The sequence below is a fragment of the Colobus angolensis genome, unplaced genomic scaffold, assembly GCF_000951035.1.
Source record: "Colobus angolensis palliatus isolate OR3802 unplaced genomic scaffold, Cang.pa_1.0 Scaffold550, whole genome shotgun sequence".
NCBI classification, from domain to species: Eukaryota; Metazoa; Chordata; class Mammalia; order Primates; family Cercopithecidae; genus Colobus; species Colobus angolensis.
In genome coordinates, this window is record NW_012119044.1 from 13,458 (window position 1) to 38,477 (window position 25,020).

The 25,020-nt window shown below is 36.8% G+C and overlaps 2 protein-coding genes across 5 annotated transcripts in view; one reads left to right on the forward strand and one right to left on the reverse strand.

Annotated features, from left to right (window-relative positions):
* The first annotated feature begins 1,000 nt into the window (after positions 1 to 1,000).
* Positions 1,001 to 15,663, forward strand: LOC105525721 (protein CASC1-like). The gene is made up of 7 exons (XM_011961454.1): positions 1,001 to 1,133; positions 2,395 to 2,555; positions 4,645 to 4,801; positions 9,060 to 9,274; positions 12,023 to 12,190; positions 13,706 to 13,819; positions 15,130 to 15,663. The coding sequence occupies exons 1-7, from the start codon at positions 1,001 to 1,003 to the stop codon at positions 15,403 to 15,405; spliced, it is 1,224 nt and encodes a 407-aa protein (XP_011816844.1). The 3' UTR covers positions 15,406 to 15,663.
* The window catches only part of LRMP (lymphoid-restricted membrane protein), an 84,209-nt gene continuing 74,805 nt past the window's right edge, over positions 15,617 to 25,020 (reverse strand). For all 4 annotated transcript variants that reach the window (XM_011961439.1, XM_011961441.1, XM_011961442.1 and 1 more), the window contains 7 exons: positions 22,627 to 22,774; positions 21,707 to 21,750; positions 20,045 to 20,107; positions 19,889 to 19,938; positions 19,487 to 19,588; positions 16,894 to 17,001; positions 15,617 to 16,135 (listed from right to left, as the gene is read on the reverse strand). In XM_011961439.1, coding sequence (XP_011816829.1) covers positions 15,892 to 16,135; positions 16,894 to 17,001; positions 19,487 to 19,588; positions 19,889 to 19,938; positions 20,045 to 20,107; positions 21,707 to 21,750; positions 22,627 to 22,774 — 759 coding nt within the window. In that variant the 3' untranslated portion in view covers positions 15,617 to 15,891. The remainder of the gene's footprint in view (positions 16,136 to 16,893; positions 17,002 to 19,486; positions 19,589 to 19,888; positions 19,939 to 20,044; positions 20,108 to 21,706; positions 21,751 to 22,626; positions 22,775 to 25,020) is intronic.

Genomic DNA, 25,020 nt, shown 5'->3' on the forward strand with positions numbered 1-25,020 from the left:
TCTTGAATGAATAAACAAGGGAGAGGGTTCAGAGGCGTGATGGAAAGGGTTTGCAGAGAATGCAATAGTGTTAAAGCTGGTCAGGAGGAAGACACATGGGGCAAATATGGTGATGAGAGATGGGAAAGACTAGTTTACTATGGGGGACTGTCTGTGTATGATGGTTAAGAGTCATGGGAATAACTAGTTTTAAATTTCTGACTAGAACTCTGGTATAAGGTTATTCTGTTGCTGCAGAAGTACGGGTACTACCTGAAGTCAAATAAAGTTTGCTGGATGTCATTCAGTTTGCAAGTATTAGCACACACACACACACACACACACACACAATTTTTATACCAGCAACACTGCATTTGTCTAGTGCTTTACATTACCCAAAGTTCTTTTATTTCCATTATCTTATTTGACCCTTAAAACAGTTATCTCCCTCAGCTTCAGTTTCCTTATTTCTTCGGATTGTTTGCAAGATGTGTTATATGTCTGATACACAGTTAAATACGTTACATCAGGAATTTGAGGCTCATAATAGTTAAATGACTTGCTCAAGGTCAGAAAAGTAAGTTAGTGGCAGATTTAGACATAAAGTCTAGATTATTTTTACCGCACTAGAGTACAATGAGATACTATCTTCTACATTACTTGAGGTGCAACGTCTTTAATTTCCCTGAGAGACTTACCCCAAATCAGGCTTTGGGATGCCTCTGTCAGAGCTGATTATCAAATTTAAGCAAAATCTACCTCCTGGATAAACCAAAATGCAAATATAAATAATATTTTTTATAGCTTGTATTGCTTCCTAATCTCCATCTTTTAAGGGTTTTCAGCAGAGAATCTGAGCAGGATAGTTTCTTGCCCTTGTGAAGTTTTGTGGAGATTTTAATTGCTCTTTAAAATATTGCTTTTGAGTCCAGTTTTATAATAGAGCAAGTATCAGTCTGGGGTTTTCGGCCTTAGAATTAAGGTACCAGACGTCTGAAGTGAGTACTGGAACACAAGGACAATGACTGTACTCTGTAGACACCGACAGTCACACCCGTATGTCTGTGGTTTTTTACAGAGTTCTGCTGAGGAAGAATCTGAAGCCATAAAATGTGAACTAGAGATGAAAATATTAAGTGAAACTGTTTCAGCAGGTATTCTAAATTACATTTTAAGAATTTAACTTTATTGAGATTTTCTTCTTACAGAAGAAATACAGGATCATGGTTTAAAACATTAAGATATTGCAAAAATATATTTAAAGTGAAAATTCTTCATTGTCCCTTTTCTAACAGTGTTAACAGATTTCTTTGCTCAATTTATCCCTGTCTCTCTTAATTTCTGGTAAAACCATGGGATTATATTATACAAATGTTTTTGTTGAGCATACTTTTCTCCCACCTTACAATAAGTTACATACATAGAACACAATATATATTTCATATAAATGAATATTAAACATTATTCTAAGAATACATTGGTAACCTCACTTTTTAAAGTAGTTGTATAATTTCATCCAATAATGGAACACTATTTAAATCCCTATTGATAGGTTGTTTCTAATTTTGTATTATTACAGTGTTGTAATGAACTTTCACAAGTGTACATACACAACTGAAAGCCTCTCACTTCTGGGTATTCACAAGTGTTTGCATTCAGTCTAGTCCTGGCAAATAGCAGTTGGATATAGTTTAGAAATGTCAAGGAAATGTGATTTAGAAATGTGATGTCTAATTTGTCAGTCTTTTAGTTTGAGATTTATATACATCTTTTCTGTTAACTTTATGCTTCTTTCCCAATAAGTTCTAGGAATCTATTTTCTATGTATTTCTTAGCATATTTTTTCATAACAGGCCTTTTCTCCTTCACTTTTTCTTTCTACTTCTTTTTTTTTTTTGAGATCAGATCTTGGTGCAGATTATGGCTCACTGCAGCCTCAACTGCCCAGGTTCCAGTAATTCTCCCACCTCAGCCTGCTGAGTAGCTGGGACCACACAGGCATGCACCACCAGGCTAGCTAATTTTTAAATTATTTCTTGAGATGGGGTCTTACTATGTTGCCCAGGCTCATCTTAAACTCCTAGTCTCAAGTGATTCTCCCACCTCAGCCTCACAAAGTACTGGGCATGAACCACTGCCCCAGCCTGTTTTCATTTTAATAATAACACATGCTTATTATATGGTTTTGTAGATGAAATAAAAATTGTGTCCTCCCCCATGCCCCATCATTACCCATGCCTATTTCCACTTCCAAGGTCAGCTCTATGAATCATTTTGAGTTAACCACTTTTTGAAAAGTTTTAGTAGCTAGTTGAATAGAAACATCCTTTACCAGTATTAGAATTTTAAAATTTCTTTCCTAAGAGCATACTAAACTGTAATCTGTTTGAAACCTGTTAATCTGATTAATTTTAGCACAGTTGTTGCTGGTAGAGAATTCTTCTGAAAAGCCAGATTTCTTTGAAAACGATGTGGTGGATTTATGCCAGTTCACAACTCTGGGTGGAGTATACCACTTGGATATTTTGGAGCTTCCTCCACAGTGTAAACCAGTGAAGGGATGGATGATTGTGGAAGTAGGTTGATTCTTGAATCAAAACTTATAAGTAAAATAATTTCTCATGCTTTTACTTTTATTTCATATTATCTAACATCTAATAAGTTTTAACCCTATTAAACAAACACAAAGGAAAAAATGTAATTTTAAACTGTCTTAAATGTATTGGTATTGAAAACTTGAATCAGATACTAAAAGAATGTAAAATAATGTGAAATTTATACTAGAATTCATATATGCTAACCTCATTGTAAATTTACATCATTATGTTTTGTTAGTGCCAATTTTATCTTAGTAATAATATTCTAGATCAGAGGTTGGCAAACTTTCCCTGTAACAGGCCAGGTGGTAAATATTTTCACCTTTGCGGTCCCTACCAGCTCTGATGCAACTACTCAACTCAACCATTGCAGCACTAAAACTGCTGTATATAAACCAATGGGCACAGCTATGCTCCAATAAAACTTTATTTACAAAAATTGGTGGTCGGTGGGATTTCCCAGGGACGGTAGTTTGTGGACTCTAGTCTAAATCAGTGGTTGTCAATATGTGTTCCCTCGAGCAGAGGCATCAGCATCCTCTGGCATCATCTGGGAATTTGCTAGAAATGCAAATTAATGAGCCCCACCACAAACTTACTAAATCAGAAACCCTGGAGGTAAGGTTCAACAGTCTTTTGGAAAAACACACCCTAAAGTTTGAAAATCACTAGTCTGAATCCTTGATATACAAAACATGGTCCTAAATCAACAGCATTGAACCAGCAGCATTAGTGTCAGCTGGGAACATGCAAGAAACGCGTAATGTTGGGCTGCACCTCAGAGCTACTGAATCTGCAGTTGAACAAGATCCCCAGGTAATTCCTATGCACAGGTAATTCCTAAAATTCAATGCACATTGAAATTTGAAAATCAGTCCACGTGATGCCAATGCTGCTGATGCACTGACCACACTTTGGTGATAACAGTTGTTAGATCATCTTTCAAGGAGTTTCTCGCCCCTGTTTTATAAGTAGTAACACTTGTGCTATTAATGACTTGGTTTATTTTTAACTTAACCTCATGGTGGCTTGCTTCCCATAGAATGCTACCATATATACCCAGTTATGTTGTCATAGGCTGCTCCTTCCTTCCTCTCTCTCTCTCTTTTTCTCTCACCCTCTCTCCCCTAACACAATCTGTACACAGATTGCTGGGTACTTCTCACCCACAATCCTATCCATTAAGGACCTTGGTGCATTCTTGTATTTGAGAAGTATTTCCCAACCTTTTTTCCCCCCTGTTATTGCCCTAATCACCTCCCACTCCAACAAAATTTTAATATTCTCTTTATCCATAAGGTCCCAGACTGAGCTGGGGTTTTCAAGAATCCATCTAAAGATCTGTTGTTGTTGACTTTTGTCACAGTGTCCTGAGAATCCTCCTTCACAGCTGTTTTTCTCTCCTACAACAAAGAGGCTTTCCTCATTTTCAAGGTTTTTTCAATAACTTTCCACCTCTTCTAGAATCTTGCCCTAATAATTCTATTTTCTAATATTTTTTAATCTTTCTTCCTTCCCTAGATCCTTGTCTGCTGCATTCAGATATTGCACAAACTTCCTTATCCCAGAAACATCTGCTGTCTGGTTAATTCACTTGCATTCATTCATTTCCATTCTTCTCAAAAGGTCATCTATGTTTCTTTCTCTTTACCTGCACACCCTTAGCATGGTATTAGAACATGTGATTTAGGGTCCCATGCACCTGGTTTTGAGTTCTGTTGCCCCTTTGAAGTCACTTTGTAATCTTTGTCAAATTACTTGATTTTTCCAAGTCTTAGTTATCATCTCTGTTAAATATAGGCCTTTAGGATTGCTTAGAGGAATACAATGATGAGGAAGCCCCACCACACAATCTGGTCCATAGGAAGTTCTGTGCATTCATATTTAGTAACTTTTTTTCTCAATCATTTATCTTTTAAATTTTGTTGTGACATTTTGTTAATCTATGTATAAATGGGATCAAACTGCAGTGCTTATTAAAAATAACTATATAGCTTATTCAGTACTATTTACATTTTTCACTGTTACCAATCAACTAACTTGATGTTGTTTTGGTCATTTTTAAAAGATACTCAAAGAAGGATTACAGAAATACACATATCCTCCAGAAACTACAGAAGACTTTGAGACAGAAAATGCTTTCCCACCTATAGAGGTCACTCTTGAGGTTCATGAGAATGTCATCTTTTTTGAGGATCCTGTGGTTGTAAGGTGGGATGCTGAAGGTACAGCTTTTATAATTACGTAATAAAAAGAGGGATAATAATAATAACCTTAAATTGAAACAGGAAGTGTAGTGTATTAACTGAGCTTATTATTTTACATATTTCTTTGCCAATTCTAGGGTCTCATTTTGTTTGTTCTTAATGGAAATGAATAGGGGTTGGAGCTTAGAATTTGCTGAGTGTTGTAAATATTAACTCCTAAAGTATCTATATCTGCCATTGTCTATGAACAATTACTTTATGGTTATACCGTTAAGTTTCTAAAAAATGAGTTCAAGGCTGGGCACGGTGGCTCACGCCTGTAAATCCCAGCACTTTGGGAGGTCGAGGCAGGCAGATCACCTGAGCTCAGGAATTCAAGACCATTCTGGGCAACATGGTGAAACCCCGCCTCTCTACAAAATGAACCTCATTACAAAAATGAACCGGGCATGGTGGTGTGCGCCTGTAATCCCAGCTACTTGCGAGTCTGAGGCATGAGAATCGCCTGAACCTGGGAGGTGGAGCTTGCCATGAACTGACATGGTGCCACCGCACTCCATCCTGGGTGACAGAGTGAAACTGTCTGTCTCAAAAAAACAAACAGGCCAGGCGTGGTGGCTCATGCCTGCAATCTCAGCACTTTGGGAGGCCGAGGCGGGTGGATCGTCTGAGGTCAGGAGTTTGACATTAGCCTGCCCAACATGGTGAAATCTCGTCTCTACTAAAAATAGAAAATAAGCGGGATGTGGTGGCACACACCTGTAATCCCAGCTACTCCGCAGGCTGAGGCAGAACAATAGCTTGATCTTGGGAGGCGGAGGTTGCAGTGAGCCAAGATGACGCCACTGCACACCAGTCTGGGCCACAGAACAAGACTTGTCTCAAAACAAAACAGGCAAAAATGAGTGAAAATATTACAATCAGGCCAGGCACTGTTGCTCACTCCTATAATCCCAGCACTTTGGGGGTGCCGAGGCAGGCGTATCACCTGAGGTCAAGAGTTCGAGACCAGCCTAGCCAACATAGTGAAACCCCATCTCTACTAAAAATACAAAAATTAATGGGGCATGGTGGCGCATGCCTGTAGTCCCAGCTACTTGGGAGGCTGAGGCAGGAGAATTGCTTGAGCCTGGGAGGCGGAGGTTGCATGGAGCTGAGATTGCACCATTGCACTCCAGTGACAGAGCGAGATTCCTTCCATCTCAAAAAAAAAAGAAAAAAAAAAGAAATATCAAAATAGTTTAGCAAATCAAAAACAAATAAAAAGCAAATCAAAAACAGATAAAAAGTCTACTCTTCTGGAATAACCAAATAGTTCAGATTTGGATAATTAATATTTGATTAATGTTATTTATAAATTGTACACAAGTATTGGGGATGAGGAATGGGCAAATGGGAAACTTGAGAAAGGGAAAATAGCCACTTTTGTATACCTTTTTATATCTTTTATTTTTGAGCCATGGGACATTATTGCTTATTCAAAACTTAAATATTAATAAAATTGTAAGTATCTACAGTGATATAAGCTAATGATTTGTTAATCTTTAACAAATACCTCCTTTGGAGTAGGCTCGCTAAATTTTGGAAGATCTTGGTCTGGTCAGTTAATATATGCCATTCTAAGGATCCTGGATGAGAGGAGTACACCTTTAAGGTTTTTCTATATTCATCTGTTGGTGAAGGGATTTATATACTTGGTGATAGGCTGGGAACAAATATCACTAAGGCATAGAGCTTTTACATAATTATTTAGTTATGGAAAATTTAGGAACAGAGAATTTAGGAATTTATACCAGGAAGTTTAAATATTTTGTTTTTTAAATTTTCTAATGAATGCCCTGGTGCTCTACATTTTTGTCTGTATAGACAGACATACAAGATATATTATTTATAGTCTAGAAATAGTCTATGTATTAAAAACAGTAAGCCAGTCGCAGTGGCTCACACCTGTAATCCCAGCACTTTGGGAGGCTGAGGTGCGTGGATTACTTGAGCTCAGGAGTTCAAGACCAGCCTGGGCAACATGGGGAAACCCCATCTCCACCAAAAGTACAAATATTAGCTAGGCATGGGGGCATGTGCCTGTAGTCCCAGCTATCCCAGAGGCTGAGATGGGAGCATTGTTTGAGCCCAGGAGATTGAGGCTGCAGTGGGCTGTGATCATGCCGCAGCACTCCAGGGCAGGTGACAGAGTGAGACCCTGTCTCAAAAAACAAAAAATAAGTTTAAAAACCTAGTAAATTCTTACATATTAAACTATAAAATACATCAACATGAACAACTTTATCTCTTTTGATATTGTTTCACAGGTGTCACTTTAATGGTAATATTCCTAAGTATTTATCACATTAATTATTAACACGGCTGGGTGTGGTAGCTCACACCTAAAGTAATCCCAGCACTTTCAGAGGCCGATGCGGGCAGATCACCTGAGGTCAGGAGTTCGAGACCAACCTGGCCAACATGGCGAAACCCTGTCTCTACTTAAAAAAAGCCAGGTGTGGTTTCACATGCCTGTAATCCTAGCTATTCAGGAGGCTGAGGCAGGAGAATTGCTTGAACCTGGGAGGCAGAGGTTGTAGTGAGCTAAGATTGCACCATTGCATTCAAGCCTGGGCGACAAGAGTGAAACTCAGTCTGAAAAAAAAGTTATTCACATGAAATTAGAATTAGACAAGGTAAATTATTCCACACAATTCAGGGAAATAAACTTGTGTAAAATTTCACTCTACAACTTCAGCAATTAGACAGCAGTAATTTACAACTCTAGTAATTTTTAAACCACGGGGAAACATTTTGCCTGGAAATACTAGCAATTTGGAGAATTTATTTATAGGTAATAACTTTTTACCTTATAAATTAAAATTATTTGCTAATGTAGAGACAAAAAGAGGAATTAAAAATAACTCTGTGAATGTAATTGTATTATATGAAATCTAAGAGTAAAAACTAGTCAACAGAACCCTCCAATTGAGAACAGGAAAGAGAGCTAAGTAGAAATGAGAGCACATACAGGAGGAAAATGGTTCATTTATTTGTCCTATAAAGATGACCCCTCTCCCACCCAAAAAAAAAAAAAAAAGAAAGAGATAAATGAGGCATAGTTTCTTTCTCTTGGAGTTTCAAAGTTGTAGGAGAGGCAGACGGGAAAACACCACATTGTAATACAACGTAGTAGGGTGCCAGCATAGATGTAAAGTGCTGTAGAGCACGACAGAGATGGCTCAATCTTTGGAGTATTGGAAGGCTTCTCACAGGATGGAATGTTGAACAGGGCCCTCAAAGATGAAGAGAATGTTTGCATGCAAGTCTCTGTGTGGGCATGTTTTCAGTTCAGTATGTACCTAAGTGGAATTGCTGGGTTGAGTGCTGAGTTTATATTTAACTTTCAAAGAAACTGCCAAATTGTTTTTCAAAGTAGCTGTACCATTTTACATGTCTGCCAGCAGTATATGAGGTTTTCTGTTTGTTCACAACATTTGTTATCTTTTTGATTATAGCCATTCTAGTGGGCATGCCACTGTGGTTTTGTTTCCCTAATTACTAATAATGTTGATCATCTTTTTAAGTACTTATTAGCCTTTCATATCTCTTCTTTGGTGAAATGTTTATGCCGATCATTTACCCACTTTTAAATTAGGTTGTGTTTTTTTATTGAGTTGTAAGAGATACAAAAGACCACCTACAGGAAGTACGTTAATCGTTGCCTGGGACTGGAGGTGGGAATGGGAATTAACTGTAAATGGACATAGGATCTTACTGAGGGGATAAAAATGTTCTAAAACTGGATTGTGGTGATGATTGCACAACTGGGTAAATTTACTAAAGACAATTGAAGTGTATACATGAAACACATGAAGTTTGAAGTCATTTTAAAGCAAAGATGATGAGAATTTCCTGAAAGATGAGGGAAGAGTATTGTAGGAGGAAAGAACTGTATGTGCAGAGGCCCAGAGGTATACTATACATACAATGTTGTTAGGGAAACAAAAAAAGTGGGGTTGAAAAGAGAAAAACTTTTTCCCTTGAGAAGTGGCAAGGGATGGAGCCAATAAAGTGAGTCAAAGCGTCATTCTGAAGGTCTCACCATGCTGAGGAGGTGGGACTTGATCCTGTAGGCAGGGGAAATGTCTCAGCAAAGCTGGCCTTCTTTTGAGTTTCTGTTCTAAATATGAAAGATCAGTTTATACACAAAGCATTTCGGTGGTTTCATTTATCTTTTTTTTTTAATAGGGAAAAATTGAAACTAGTGTCACTTTCTTCATTAATTATAAAGGTAAACATTGGAGAACTGATGGCATCAGCAATGTATCCTACAAACCAAACGAAAGACTTGTAACATTCAGCCTGGACACCTTTGGCCCTGTTACCTTGATTCAAGATGCTCATATTAACATGCCGTACCAGTCATGGGAACTAAGACCACTTGATGTAAATAAAGTACTTTTAACTGTGACTACAGTATTTACTGAGATTCAGATACAAATTAAGGTGAGTTACTATTATAGTTGTTATATACTGTCATATCAGAGGTAAACCATTTTGATGGAATACCAGTTTGTCAAAAGCAATCAATGGCTGCTGATTTATATATTGAAATATGTGTCTTATAATCATTTATATAATGAAATATGTGTCTTATTGAAATATGTGTCTTATAATTTATACATTGAAATATGTGTCTTATAATTTATACATTGAAATATGTGTCTTCAATTTATATGTTGAAATATGTGTCTTCTAGCATCTAGAGTAGTCCTAGAATATAGTAGATACTTAGTAAACATTTATGATATATGAGGACACAAAGTAACTTCTAATCATGAAACAATGTAACTTGAGCTATATTTCTAAATGAAATATTAGTAGAATAATTAAATAGGCAATAAACATGTAAATAGCAAGGCTCAAACTTAAATTTGTACCTTAAAGTTAGTAGGGATAGATCAACTGATGAACCAACAACCCTGGTTGCAGTATGAATTTCAGAGTTTTTGATCCACCCTAAAGGGGCTGCCTGATCTTTATCATCCAGCCATTTGAAATCCTTTTTGAGATTGGTTTCTCTCTGAATGATCCCCTGTTGCTCATCAGTCAGAAATTATATAGCCTGAGCTGGACGCGGTGGCTCACGCCTGAAATCCCCACACTTTGGGAGGCCAAGGTAGGTGATCACCAGAGGTCAGCAGTTCGAGACCAGCCTGGCCAACATGGTGAAGCCCTGTCTCTACTAAAAATACAAAAATTAGCCAGGCATGGTGGCATGCACCTGTGATGCCAGCTACTCGGGAGGCTCAGGCAGGAGAATTGCTTGAACCTGGGAGGCGGAGGTTGCTGCGAGCCGAGATCGCACCACTGCGCTCCAGCCTGGGCAACAGAGTGAAACTCTGTCTCAAAAAAAAAAAGAGAGAGAGAGAAAGAAAAAAAGAGAAAAGGAAAGAGGAAGGAAGGAAGGAAGGAAGGAAGGAAGGAAGGAAGGAAGGAAGGAAGAAGGAAGCAAGGAAGGAAGGAAGGAAGAAGAAAAGAGAAAAGGAAGGAAGGTAGGTAGGAAGGACGAGGAAGGAAGGAAAGAAGAGAGAGAGAGAAAGAAAGAGAAAAAGAAAGAAAGAAAGAAAAAAGAAAAGGAAAAGAAAAGAAAAGAAATTACATAGCCTGAAATGTATGGAGACAAAAGTAGATTAGCCATTGCCTGGGGCTAAGGGTGGGTGGGGATTAACTGTAAATGAGTATGAGGGATCTTATTGGGAGGGATGAAAATGATCTAAAATGGATTTATGGTGATAGTTGTACCACTCTGTAAAGTTACTAAACTTTACAAGATATATGTAAAATATATCTTAATAAAGTTGTTTTTAAAAGCAGAGATAACCTAGAATTCATTATGAATACGGAAAGCCTAGAATATTATTAAACTTTGCTTTTAAAACTAGATGAGGGCTGGGTGCGATGGCTCATGCCTGTAATCCCAGCACTTTGGGAGGCTGAAGTGGGTGGATCATGAGGTCAGGAGTTCGAGACCAGCCTGGCCAATATGGTGAAATCCCATCTCTACTAATAATACAAAAATTAGCTTGGCATGTTGGCATGCGCCTATAGTCCCAGCTACTCAGGAAGGTGAGGCAGAAGAATCGCTTGAACCTGGGAGGCGGAGGTTGCAGTGAGCCAAGATTGTGCCACTGCACTCCAGCCTGGGTGACAAAGCAAGACTCCATCTCAGAAACAACAACAACAACAACAGCAACAACAAAAAACTAGATGAGATGGGAGATGGAATGCTTTAGAATCATTAGTGTGCAAGTGCCCTTAAAATGCTTCTGGTCTACCCTCCTGTTGTATATATAGAGAAACTAAGGCCCATAGAGGTTAGAGGTTACGTGACCTTTCTGAGATTGTGTAAGGGGATTGTATTGCTGGAGCCTCCTTTCAGGCTTCCCTGCACCATTCCAGCAGCCCTGACGACACTTGTGCAAAGGTTCTTCCTCTAGACTCATGGAAGAATAACAAGCATCTTCACAAAGTTCACTTATTGATATGATGATCGAAACACCCAAGACTGCTCAGTGTGCGTTTTCAGGTTAGTAGATCTCTGCTGTCTAATGCGGTAGCGACCAGCCATATGTAGCTACTGCATGTGACTAGTCCAAGTTAGCACATGCTCTAACTGTAAAATAAACACAAATTTTGCACACTTGGTTTGAAGAATGCAAACTCTCACTTCTATACTGATTACATATTGAAATATTTTAGATATATTGGGTTAAATGAAATATTAACATTAAAAAAATGAGATGTGAATTCTACACACCTTCACACTGTCACTCTGCGAGACTTTAAAACTGGATAATATTGCCTGATTATGTTAACTTTTATGGGTGTGAAAAGAATGATCCCTAAAAGTAGAATCATAATTGTTATCTAATAACTGTTTTAATTCAGTGTGAACATGTGCATATTCTTATAACTTATAAAATAGGAGGCTTGAGAGATGCTGTAGCTCATTCCTTTGATTGTTCTGATGAAGCCCAAAAAGAGTTGGTCAACTGCTTAAGGTAACATGGGGACTTTGTGTCAGAGCATTCAGATGAGGCCTAAGATATACTTGCCCTGCATTCTTTCTAATATAGAGGGATAGATGATTTTTAAAAATGTATAAAGCATCTAAAGGCTGCACCTGGAGTGATACTGAAGTAATAATTTCTTTAACTTACATAAAACCTTCTTTTTTCTTATTTAAACTAGGAAAACCTCTGCATGTTATCTTCGGTCAAACTAAAAGACAAGAAACACATCTCTATTTTGGAAGGGACATGGATGACTCCTATTCCTTTCATTATTGCTTTGAAAGAAGCTGGACTGAATATCTTTCCTACTAGACACTCTCATTTTTATGTTATTATAAACAATAAGGCAAGAATGAATCTTTCCAAATTTAATGTGGTAGGCATTTAAAATGTTAGCAATTACTAAATGTTATATAATTTAATATTATATACACTGTGTTTTATATATTCGTTTATACAGTATTATAGTTAGAAAGAAATAAAAGACCAGAAATCCAGGGTTCTCTCAAGCTTAATAATTTTCCCTAAGAAAGTAAGCCTGTAGTACAATCTTCATATTGACAAACGGAGCATATCCACAGATGGTCAGTTTAGTGAAAAGGTAGTTTAAGCAGTTCTCATTTTGTATACTTTCTTTTTGCATTACTGGATATTATATAAGATTTCTTAAAATAGTAAATAACTTTGCACTTTCCCAAACATGGTAAATTAGGCAGAATTAAAAATACAAGGACCACCAATGTACAAAACCCACTTCCTTTGGTTTCTTGGCAGAGCCTCCTTGTCTATGTACTGTTTCATGTTCCTCATAAGGCTTTAGTTCAGTAAGATCCTTCCAGGTTAATCTGTGAGCTTCTTGAGGATGGGGGTCATTTCTTAATCAACGTTGATTCTTCTAGCATCTAGCGTAGTCCTAGAGTATAGTAGATACTTAGTAAACATTTATGATATATGAAGACACAAAGTAACTTCTAATCATGAAAAGTGAATTTGTAGGCAGAAGAGTTCTATACTCAAGAACATTTATGAATGTATCAGAAAATGACAATAAGTAGATATTCATATAACATTTTGAAATAATGTGTATATACATATATGCATAGGAAAAAAACCGTTGGTTTTAGTAACTCAAATTGCCTGTTACTCTGTAATGTTGAATGTAGTGTTCTGTTCATGCTTTCAGAATATTCTACTCAAGGAAATACTAGTTTCTGAACACTATGTGCTAGGCACTATTTTAGATGATTGGGATACATCAACCTTTGTTTGCCTTCACAGTCAAAGGAAAAAATTTTAAAAATAAATGATTAGTATGTTAAAAAGGTGAAAAGTGCTATGGGAAGAAGAAAAGGTAGATCAGGAATAGTGAGGCTGAGGCCATATGACACCCATATTAAATAGGGTGTCAGGGAGGGCAGCTCAATGAGAGATAACACTTGAGCGAAACTCAAAGGTGAGGACTTTAACCACGTGCCTCATCTGGGGAAGCAGCTTCCTGGTAAACAACTGGAGCAAGATCCCTGAGGGAGTGGCCTGGGGTGCTGGAGGATTGGAGGAACACCAGGGAAACCACGGGGTCTGGAACTGAGAGAGCAAAGGGAGAAGAAAAAGAGGTCAGCAGGTAATGGGATATACATGGAGTCGGGAGTAGGGATGTCAGAGGGCCGTGCAAGTCATTGTTAACTTTGGACTCTATTCTCAGAGAAAGGGAAGCCATTGCCCAGTGTTGAGAGAGGAGTCATGTACTCGGACTTACAATTTTAAGTGGATCCTTCTGTGTTGAGAATAGACTGAAGGAGGTCAAAGATGGAGGAAGACTTGTTGGGAGGCTCAAAGATCAATTCTGTTTTTATATTGGCAGGTTCCTTTGTTAGAAGTGAAAGCTTATCGACAGATGGCCCTACTAAGTTCTGCCTTTGAGTTTGGTTGGAGCAAGTGGAACCTACTATGTAATTCTACAAAAGTTGTATTTAAGGTATAATATGTAGAAACCCATAAAACTACTTTGTCCTCCAAAAGAAAAGTACTCTAAGACTAAATGAATGTAGACCATGGCTTCCCCTCTTAGAAAAGTGAAAAAAAAATTATCCAATATAAAGTTTTAAAATTTCAAATTTTTGGCCAAGCGCGGTGGCTCACACCTGTAATCCCAGCACTATGGGAGGCCGAGATGGGCGGATCATCTGAGGTCAGGAGTTCAAGACCAGCCTGACCAACATGGTGAAACCCCGTTTCTACCAAAAATACAAAATTAGCCAGGTGTGGTGGCACATGCCTGTAATCCCAGCTACTCAGGAGGCTGAGGCAGGAGAATCGCTTGAACCTGAGAGGTGGAGGTTGTGGTGAACCGAGATCGTGCCATTGCACTCCAGCCTGGGCAACAAGAGCAAAACTCCATCTCAAAAAAAAAAAAAAAAAAAATTTGTCAAAAATATAAATCCAAATTATATAAAATTTATGCCTTTGTTGTCCAAGCTCTTGACTTCAAGCCAGGCCAGAGTCCTTGTATCTCTTTACAAATTGACTCAAGAACAAATGGAAGCCTAGCCTGGTGCATAGGCTCACACCTGTAATCACAGCCACTTGGGAGGCTGAGGTAGAAGGATCGCCTGAGCCCAGGAATTTGAGGCTGAAGTGAGCTGTGATCACACCACTGCACCCCAGCCTGAACAACAGGGTGAGACCCCCATCTCTTTAAAAAAAGAACAAATGGAAGCTTTTAACATGAATATATCTGTGACTTACAGGCCCTCTCCTCTGAGAGGGTTAGTCCTCCAACTTAACTTCCTGATGATGCCTTGTTATCAGGTAGCAGTAACTGTATCAAATTCTAAAAGCTGACTGATGAATGTTTTGGCCTAAACAAGCCACCATATTTATTTCTGTTTTTTACTGTGTTTCCCTCACTCAAATATAAGCTCCTTGAGGGCAGGGCTTTGTTGTTGCAGTTGTTATTTATATATGTTGTATGTCTATATGTTTTCTGTGTTTTCTTTCCCTGTTATATCCCCAGCACTTAGAACAGTACCTCACACATGATACACTCAATAAATATTTGTTGCATGAATTAATACATGTGAATAGGCTCCATAATCACCAAAATATAAACAGTATTATGGTTTTTCAAAACCCAGTAATGGAACACATAGACTGTTTCTTTTAACCTTTGCAATTTTAGGGGATAAATTGAGCCCTTCAAATAATAATCTGCTACCAAAATACTGAATAGAAGAGAAATTATTAACAAGTTGCTTGAATTCCCTTTTTTTTTTTTTTGTTTTTTAGGTGAGGGAACACCTTCCTGAAGAATGTACTGAGAATCCTAATTGGGCCCTTTTAATGTTTAGTGGTGACAGAGCACAAAGACTCAAGATCAAAGAAGAGAGTGAGGCATTTTCTGAAGCGCTTAAAGAAGAAACTGAGTTTCATTCTACTTTATATCACATGGTGAGGGATTTTGCTTCTAAAGAAGCAATGGAAAAAGTCAGGAGTTCCAACTGTCAGTTTGTCAACTCTGTGTGCCACATGCTGCTCTCTACCAGATTGCTCAGCTACTCCTAACCTCCACTTACAAACTGTATTCAGTATGAAGAACCAAGCATGGTGAAAGACAGGTATTTCTGCAACAGAATGTAATGAGTGAATGAATACATTTCAAATCAACTACTAAAATTTTGTAATCAGCATTTTCTATTCAAGTTTTATTTTAAACACAGCATGTTTTTTTTTCCTTTGAATACTTGGCCTGTTACGAATTTCACCTTTCACTCTATGAAGATTTAAATGATTCTTTATTTCAATAAACTTTAACAAACAATATATAATATTTCTTCCTTAAAAAGCTCATTCAAAAATCATAGGCAGACTTCTTCCCTGTTGTATTTTAGTTGGGGAGATAAAAGCAAAAAGAGGAAATGTAAGCTATCTTACAGTCATTCTGAGAACCTCTGGTTTCATGCTATACTTTCCCAGCTAAAAGTTACTAATTTACGAAGTTCAGATACTGAAACTTAAAAATCAAGATCCATATATTAGGATATCCTGTTGTCACACTGGTGGTGGCCCATTGTGTCGGAGTCTGGTAAATGGCCACAAGATATGTTCTAGAGACGTCCATGAGTCCTCTTGCTGTGTGGGAGCAGCATCCACAGACTTCTGGAAAAATCGGCCTGTGAGGAAGCTCATCAAAGCTGCAAACAGTACAATGAATGCAATAGAAAGCCAGAGGGCCTTATTAGCCTTTCTGATGGAGGACTTGAGATTTGTTGCCCAGGAAGCTATTGTGTCATAACTATAAGGAAAACACAAACAGAATTTGGTAATTGGTAATTGGTCATTAGAAACATTCCTTTTGCTAACACCACCAATCGGGTGATCTGTCCTCCATGCCCGCAAAACTGCCTTTTGATCTACATATTATGATTTATCATTTTGGTTTTGGAAACAATCTGCCTCCCACCCTTTGTAACTATTAGGATTAAAGAAATGATGTGCTACGATGAGAATCTGAAAATTACATGATGTAGGCATATCTTCTAACAAGTACATACAAGTATCTCATTCTTTCAGCAAGGTAAGGCAACATATTCCTACAGCGGAAACGAAATGTTCTTTGCTGGGTAGAGCGGACGTCTGTGTATGTGCTTATGTGTGTGTACAGTAGTCCCCCTTTATGCTTGGGGGTAGGCTCCGAGACTGCCAGTGGATGCCTGAAGCTGAAAACAGTACTAAACCCAGTATATACTGTTTTTTCCTACATGCCTATAATACAATTGAATTTATAGATTAGGCACAGTAAAAGATGAACAATAACTAACATAAAATAGAATAATTTATAACAATATATTACAGTAAAAGTTATGTGAATGTAGTCTCTCAAAATAGGTAATGTAAGTTCAAGGATAACTAGACATACAAAGTTTGTTGTTCATCTTAAATATAACAATTTGGCAAGTCTTTTAGTAATTTGATTACGATTAATACTGTCAGCCCTGCCTCACCCTTTCCCATTTCACTAAAATGGTAGAATTTATCAAGTAGATAACTTACACTGAAGAGACATCCCACTTTGATGGATTATTTTTCTTTTCAGAAAGACTTGGCTTCCTTGTCCTTTCCACTATTTCTTCTCCAGGTGGCTCTGAGTCATCTTTAGTTCTGTAAATAAATGTTGTTTTTAATATTTGAAACTAAGGATAATATGCTATAATTAGTCATAAAATATTGGTAAATCTACTGTAACTCAAGAGACAAACAAGTGTTCTGTTTTAGGGAAACGATAAATATCTAACTCTAAAAATCAAATCACCAGATTTATAACGTAAACCTTTTATAGAAATTTAATTAAAAATAAGTTCCTCTATTTAGAAAAATAATAAATGTGTAGAAAGTTAGAATATTAGCCAAGTATATACAAAAAGGAGAAATTTAAAAAGAACATTCCGAAGTTAGTCTCCACTCATCATTAACCAATGTTATTACTATGATTTATTTCTCTGCATGCATATATATATATATATATATATATATATATGCATGTTTAACCATACTTTATTAAACACTTTAATCTCAGCACTTTGGGAGGCCAAGGAAGGGGACTCCTCCCAAGGATCTCAGGACTCCAGGGATTGCTTGAGCCCTGGAGTTGGAGGCTGTAGTGAGCTATGGTTGCACCACTGCACCCCAGCCTAGGCAACAGAGTCAGACTCTGTCTCTTAAAAATATATATATATATATATTCTATATACACATTTATAGATTATATACACATATTTATATTGTACATTATGCATATATGTATATATTTATAATACTCATATTTTATATATAACATTTTTTATATGTGTGCATATATATAAACGTGTATATATAATATATATATTTTTAAGAGAGTCTGACTTTGTTGCCTAGACTGGAGTACAGTATATATAAATATATACTATATATAGACATTTATATATAATATATACACACATATTTACATATATAATATGTACATATTTATACTATACAGTTTATAATATAGAATATGTATATATGTGTGTATATACAGTATATTTTTATGTATAAAATATATATATGTATAATACATATTCATAGGTATATACTTTATATATGGGTATGTACATACACCTGTGTGTGTGTGCATGTGTGTATGTGTATATATAAAACAAATGTGGACACCATATTTCTTCCTTTTAAATTTTATTGTATTTAACATTAGTAAAACTCTTTTCTCATTATTATTGATTTTATTCCTTTCTGTGTATGATTTCCAATCAGTGCTAACTTGGAGTAACATCAGAGTTTATTTTTTTCTCTGAAAATCTTAATAATTTAAAAAGTGTTTTTGAAAATATTCTCAATGTAAAACGAGTTAAAAGGTTAGTTAAAATAAATTAGTATTCAGTGAACTGGGAAATAGCAATTGATTGACTGCATTTTAAATCAAATCATATTATTTAAGGAGGTGTTCCTCCACCTAAGCAAAACATAATTGTTCCACTATATTTGCTGATGAGTTCCGAGCTGGATTTGAATTTTGAAATCTCAAGCTCATAATACCCTCAGAATTGCCAAAGGGAAATGTGTCTCAAAGATATTTTTTTTCATTCAAACATCTATAGGAAATAAATATGATAGACTTTAGTTTTTAAAGAAGACAAGACCCAAAAGCCAGGATAAATTGCATTTCTATAAGATTCTCAAGGTTTCAGTCTTTTGTTTACAAATACTTCCCATACTAACAAAAAGCAAAAACTAGATAATCTTTTGAAGGAGACTCTTGAACTGATTTTTTTTTTTTCCAACCAGCTCAAAAAAGATTCATTATGTTAACTCTAAATCTGAAAACAGTTGTAACACATGCAGTAGGCAACCAGGACTTTAAGAAAAAAAAGAAACCAAAACAGATTATCTAAGGTTTGCACCATGTCATGCTCATCTTTATATTCCTTAGAATTAAGCAGAGTGTTCATCACATGGTAGGCACTCATGAAAATGTATAAAATAAGTATAAAATCATCTCCTTAAGATCCCTCACTTTAACAGATATGAAAACAGACCAGGTAAGGTTAGGCACTTTTTCTAATGTCACCCAAGGACTCAGAGGTAGCATTTCTGCATATCCCTCCTTCTTGCCCTCTACCTTTCACTGTAGGAGTATATTTGTTTAGTTTACTAGATACAGAGATAGCAATTCAGTATTCCTCTACTCTTCATTTACATAAATGGTAGATGTACATACATGTTACATATGTGCCTATATGTTATGTTATATATCTCATGTTTTAAATATATATATAGATATAGATGGACATTTTACTTCTGTGGCTCTTTATTGACCTTTCCCCATTAGGGAGAGACACCTGGACAGGAAAAAAATTATCTTCACAAATACGACAAATTCCAGGGTCTTTTCTAACTTAAGACCTCAAACTTTGCCATTCTGAGAGCTATGAGAGTGAATGTATTACTATTCAGAAATCACATTTCTATTGTGCTTTACAGTTTATAAAAGCATTTTACAATGAATTCTCTTTTTAATGATACAGCATTATTTCATCTCCGTGGAATAAAAGTGATTCCCACTGTTTATGTCCCAGTTCATGTCAGGTTAATAAACACACTGAGCTTCACCTACTTTAGTTCACATTTTTCTTCTTCAGCATCTGCCCAGGAATAGGTGCTAATAAATCGAGGTAATGAGGGACGGTGTTCACTCTGCTTTGACCCCAAAATACGCCTAAATAAAGATGATTATAGCCACTTGTCAAATCAAATACATATGTAGCCATTATCAATTTATTTCCTACTGCTTAAATAAATACAAAATTATATGTCCTAATTTTTTTTTCTTGGCACATTCACAGATCTCCTACTTCATGATAAAAACTTCATAATTATATACCAATTTACATAATTATTCTGTTCATACTTTGTACAAATCAAACATTACTATATCACTTAATTGAAGCACTCATTTAGTTGAGCCCAAGTATAAAATAGTAAGGTTCCCAAAGAGGAACCATAAAATTACACTTACCAACTGCTTGACCTCCTACTGAATCGATCATTATTTTCCATCCCAGCCACCTTTAGAAGTTCAAATGTTAAAAGAAATGATAAAATATACGTTTATATTTTCTGTCATATGAAAATGAATTTACCTTTGACTAAGAACACTTAGGAATTGTCTTACCATTCCTGCATTTCCAATATTTCTGGGTAAAGAGGCAATAGTCACTCTCCGAAGAGAAGGTGGCTACCAGAAGGAGGAAAATGTACATTTAGAAAACTCTCAATAATTTATCATTGTATGCAACACCAATGAATATCCTTGCACATGCACATCCATGCACTTGACCACTGCTGAGTTAAACAGTAGACATATCTTAAAGGATCCTCTTGTGGCCATATTGTCTTCCAGAAATATTTTACCAGTTTATATTCCACCTAACTCAATGTTGGATTATTATAATTTATGCCAATCAAACAAATATAAGATTTCTTGTTTGGGTTTGCAATTATCTGACTTCTAGTAACATTGAACGTTGCTTTTTTATGTTAAATAATCATGTGTTTATCTTCTCTGAGAACCACCGTTTATGTTTACCACCTTTGTCTATATTAATTTTGTTTATATTGAATTTTGTCTAAATTGAATTTTCATATTTCTGGCAGAAATGTTTTATTGTTAATCCAGCCAAATCTATTCTTCTCTTTTGCCACCATTGCTTCTATGCTTAGAAAGATTTCTCCTAACTCAAGAGGAGATAAATATGCACCTACATGTATAGCTTTTTTGTTCATGGTTTCATTTTTTCTATTCAACACATTTAAGGATTGTCATGATGTTTTAATGAATGAGTTTCTTGAGATTTGTACAGAAAAGTATTACATAGTATTATGTGGTTCTTAAGGTTTAAATAAGTACATCAGGATACAAAATTTTAAAAAATGTAATAAATTAACTAAAGGGGTTCCATGTGAATCATTTTCTTAAACCATCATCCCTAATTTAATTTCATAGGTTAGTTGAGCATCAAGAATATGAAATCGTGGCCCAGGAAACTTGGTTTCTAACCATGCTCGCACCAATACATGATCATAACTGATCACTTAACTTCTGTGTTTCTCTTCCCTCGTCTGAAAAAGAGGGATTTGTATGGAATGATTTTAAAATCACTTATTGAAAAATTCTGTATATCTATGAAACCCTGATTTTTACACTGTGGCAAAACCTGCTGGTGACCCTTAGTATCATATTCTTCCTTCTTAGTTAGTAATAAGCTTCCTGAGTTTTAGCTAGGCATACAGCCTCCCAAATACAAACTGTATTTTCTAGTCTCATTCGCAACAAAGAATGGAAGGAGAAATGTTATTTTGGACTTCTAGGGAGTGTCTTTACAGAGAGAGGGAACACTTGTCATTGCTTCTTTTTTTTTCTTGGAATGAGATGATGTAATGATGAGGGCTTGGTGCCTGGATCTGAAGTAGCCATCTTAGACCCTGAGGCAGAAGCCAAGGGTTGAGGGTAGTGAGGCAGCAAGAAAGAAGGAGGCTGGTCCCTCAGGATCTTGTGAAGCTGCTGTGCCATTGTTGGGTTACCCACTTCCAACTTCAGTTTTGCAAAACAGAGAGAAACCATTGTTATACTGACTTTCTTCATGCTGCCAGGCACACTTAATTGATACAGAAATATAGCAGAGAGTATAAAAGCATACTTAGATAAACAAATACATCTATATGAATTAAAATCACTATTTGATTATTTACATATAAAGGCCTGAAGCTTCGAATAACATTTTAAAACCATCTTACAAGTGTTTGCTAGACATTTGTTAAGTGAATTGGTAATTACCTTGGAGTTTAGAGAAGCTGAACGTTTTTTAATTTGGCAGTCATCTGAAAGGAAAAACACATTGACACGTTTTAGCTATTACACATGCCATTTATGTTAAAGCAACGTTTTAATTCTTTAAAGGTAAAGCAAAATTCAGAAAATATGTATTAAGACTTTAGAGACTACTGAGCAATATAAATATCTGTTTATCGTTCATTTAATGCTTCATAACAATTACAGTCTTAACCAATGTAATACAGTCCTCTGTGTCACTGTGATGTCCACAATGCCTAGCTAGCACAGGGTAGGCACTACATGTGTGTCTGCTGGAGAAAGGAATCCAAAAGTACCGTTCAGAAGAGTATCAAATATGGTTACTGTTCTAGAACAGGGAACAGATTCTCAAAATAAGAATTCTGCTCAGAAAAGTTCATACTGTTTATTTTAAATAAAACCGTTGTAAGATTTATAGAAACCATATGTTATTTCCCATAGCCTCATATGTTTCTCTGTTTTCCAGTTCATCAGTCAGCTTACTGTGCCAGGGTCATTCCTTCCGTGAGGAATCAAAACCATTGCTAATGGGAGCACCCATTTAAGTTATTTCTCCTTACTTTTTACATGTGGAAAGATTCTAATGTATCCTAAATAGGGGAACACTAAGGTCAACCTCATGAGTTGGATTAAATATATTCTGTCATCTCAGTAATCTAAATTGAGTTAATAAATTTTTGGTGTCATTACCAAAGAATCCTTCATGTGCCCCAACCTGTTTTCTGACACCTTACTTTTAGCTATATAAATAACAAGAATGAATGATTTTTCTAATATAAACTTAGCCTAAGAGTTTTATTATACTAAAGTCATAATAAGACTTAGCAAAAAAGAGGAGAACGTAGAAAAACACAACTCATACTATTATCATAAACTTTTATTACCATCATCTTCAAGAGGATTGAAAGACCTTTCATTCTGCAGAAGAACCTGTTTCAGTTCTTCTAATTCAGCATGCTCTTTAGCATACATCCTCTTCAAGTTTTCTACATGCTGAATCATCACTTCAACTGCTTTACTGACCCGGCTTTCCTAGCAGGAGAAAAACAAGCACATTTACATTGAAAATACTACTCTGAATTAAAAGATGGCGATTAAACACATTTACCTTCACTCCCTTCCTAAATCCCACTAAAATGGCAATAAATGGGTTTTTTAAAAAAAGACATGCATCCACAGGGGCAAACAGAAGAGAATATATGACAACAAGACTTTGAAAGCTGGATAGAAGGACTAGTGGCAAATGACTAAGACCTGGAAAAGCTGAACCCTAAAAAAGGCAGTAAGAAAAGCCTAGAAGCAATCTACATTGCCCCTCAGTAAGGTTGAAAGTGGGTGTGTGAACAGAAGAAATGGTTGAAAGTCTGTGTTTAAAAAAAAAAAAAAAAAAAAAAAAGGTCCAGAGATCCCCTTCTTCGCTCTGGCCAGCAGAGCAATTTTCCCTCCACTATTTTGGTGAAAGACTGTATACAGTTGGATATCTAGAGAGAGTTGAGTTGAGGTTCGTGGATTGGGAAAGAACAGAAAGCTGATGATGGATCAATCATGCTGAAAACAACAGATTTAAGCAAAAATCTATATGCATATTGAATATTGAGATCCAGCCTTACTCCTTCCAGCTTCCAAACACTGGCAGCCAGAGTTACACCCTCAAGGCAGGCAGTTGGAAGGTTTTTCTCTGGGGATTCTAATATTCTAAGATAAAAGTCCTATAACTAATGATATTAGGAGTACCCCCTCCCCCCCGCCAGTGAAACATTTGGAATGTTCATAGTCCTATGAATATTTGTGTACAAGTATCTGAGTGTCTGTTTTCAATTCTTTGGGGTATACATCTAGGAATGGAATTGCTGAGTCATATTAGTTAAAAGTTAAATATATTAGTTTAACTTTTAAACATTCTTAAACTTTTAAACATATTATTAGTAAACATATTCTATGTTTAACTTTTAAGGATCCACCAAACTGTTTTCCATAGTGGCTGAACCATTTCACATCTCCCAGCAACGTACAGTGTTTGCAGTCTCCCCACATCCTCACCAACACTATTCCTTCTTTGCCTCCTCCCTCCCTCCTTCCTTCCTTCCTTTCTTCTTTCACAATAGACATCCTAGTGGGTGTGAAGTGGTATCTCATGGTGGTTTTGATTTGCATTTTCCTAATACATATAAGGATGTTAAGCATCTTTTTACCTGCTTATTGACCATTTGTATATCTTCTTTGAAGAAATGTCTATTGAAGTCTTTGGCCCCCTTTTTTTTTTTTTTTTTTTCAGACAGAGTTTTGCTCTTGTTGCCCAGGCTGGCGTGCAATGGCACAATCTTGGCTCACTGCAACCTCTGCCTCCCGAGTTCCAGTGATTTTCCTGCCTCAGTCTCCCGAGTAGCTGAGATTACAGGTGTGTGCCACCACGCCTGGCTAATTTTTGTATTTTTAGTAGATGAGGTTTTGCCATGTTGGCCAGGCTAGTCTCAAACTCCTGACCTCGTGATCTGCCCACCTTAGCCTCCCAAAGTGCTGGGATTACAGGCCTGAGCCACTGCACCTGGCCACACATCCTTTCAAACCACAGTAAGACATTGGGTTTACTCCAAGTAAAGTGAGGACCTTTAGGACGTTGAACCAAAAAGTAACACAATCTAAGTTTTAAAAGGATTACTGTGGCTCCTTTTTTAAGAACAGACTATGTTGGGAGGAGGGATTGGAATTGGATGGAAGCAGGGAGACCATATAGGAACCTATTGCATTAATCTGGACAAAATAGAATGGAGGCTTAGATCAAGATGGTAACAGTCGAAAGGGAAATAAGTGGTTGAATTCTGAATATATTCTGACAATTCAGCCAATAGGGTTTCTGTAGGATTTAATGTGAAGTGAGAAAGAAAGGTGTTGAGAATTACTCCAAGTCCCTCTGCCCCTATTTTGGCCTGAGCAACTAAAAGGACAGAGCTGCCCTTGAGCGAAGTAAGGAGCTTATGCATGGGGTAAGGTTTGGTGGGGAGACCATGAACACTTCAGTTTTGAATGTTAGGTTTGAGGTGATAAAACATCCAAGTGGGATTGTTGAGTCAGCAGTAGCATACCCTGGTCTGGAGCTCAGGGGAGTAGATTAGGCTAAACATATGAATTTGAGAGTCCTCAGGTGACTGCACGGGATCACAGGGGGACAGCGTGCACATGGAGATCAGATGCACACGAGTGGAGTCCCACGGCTCTTCAATATTCAGAGGTCCGAGAGAAGGGGTAGGACCGCAGGAAGCCTGGAAGGAGCAGTGCGT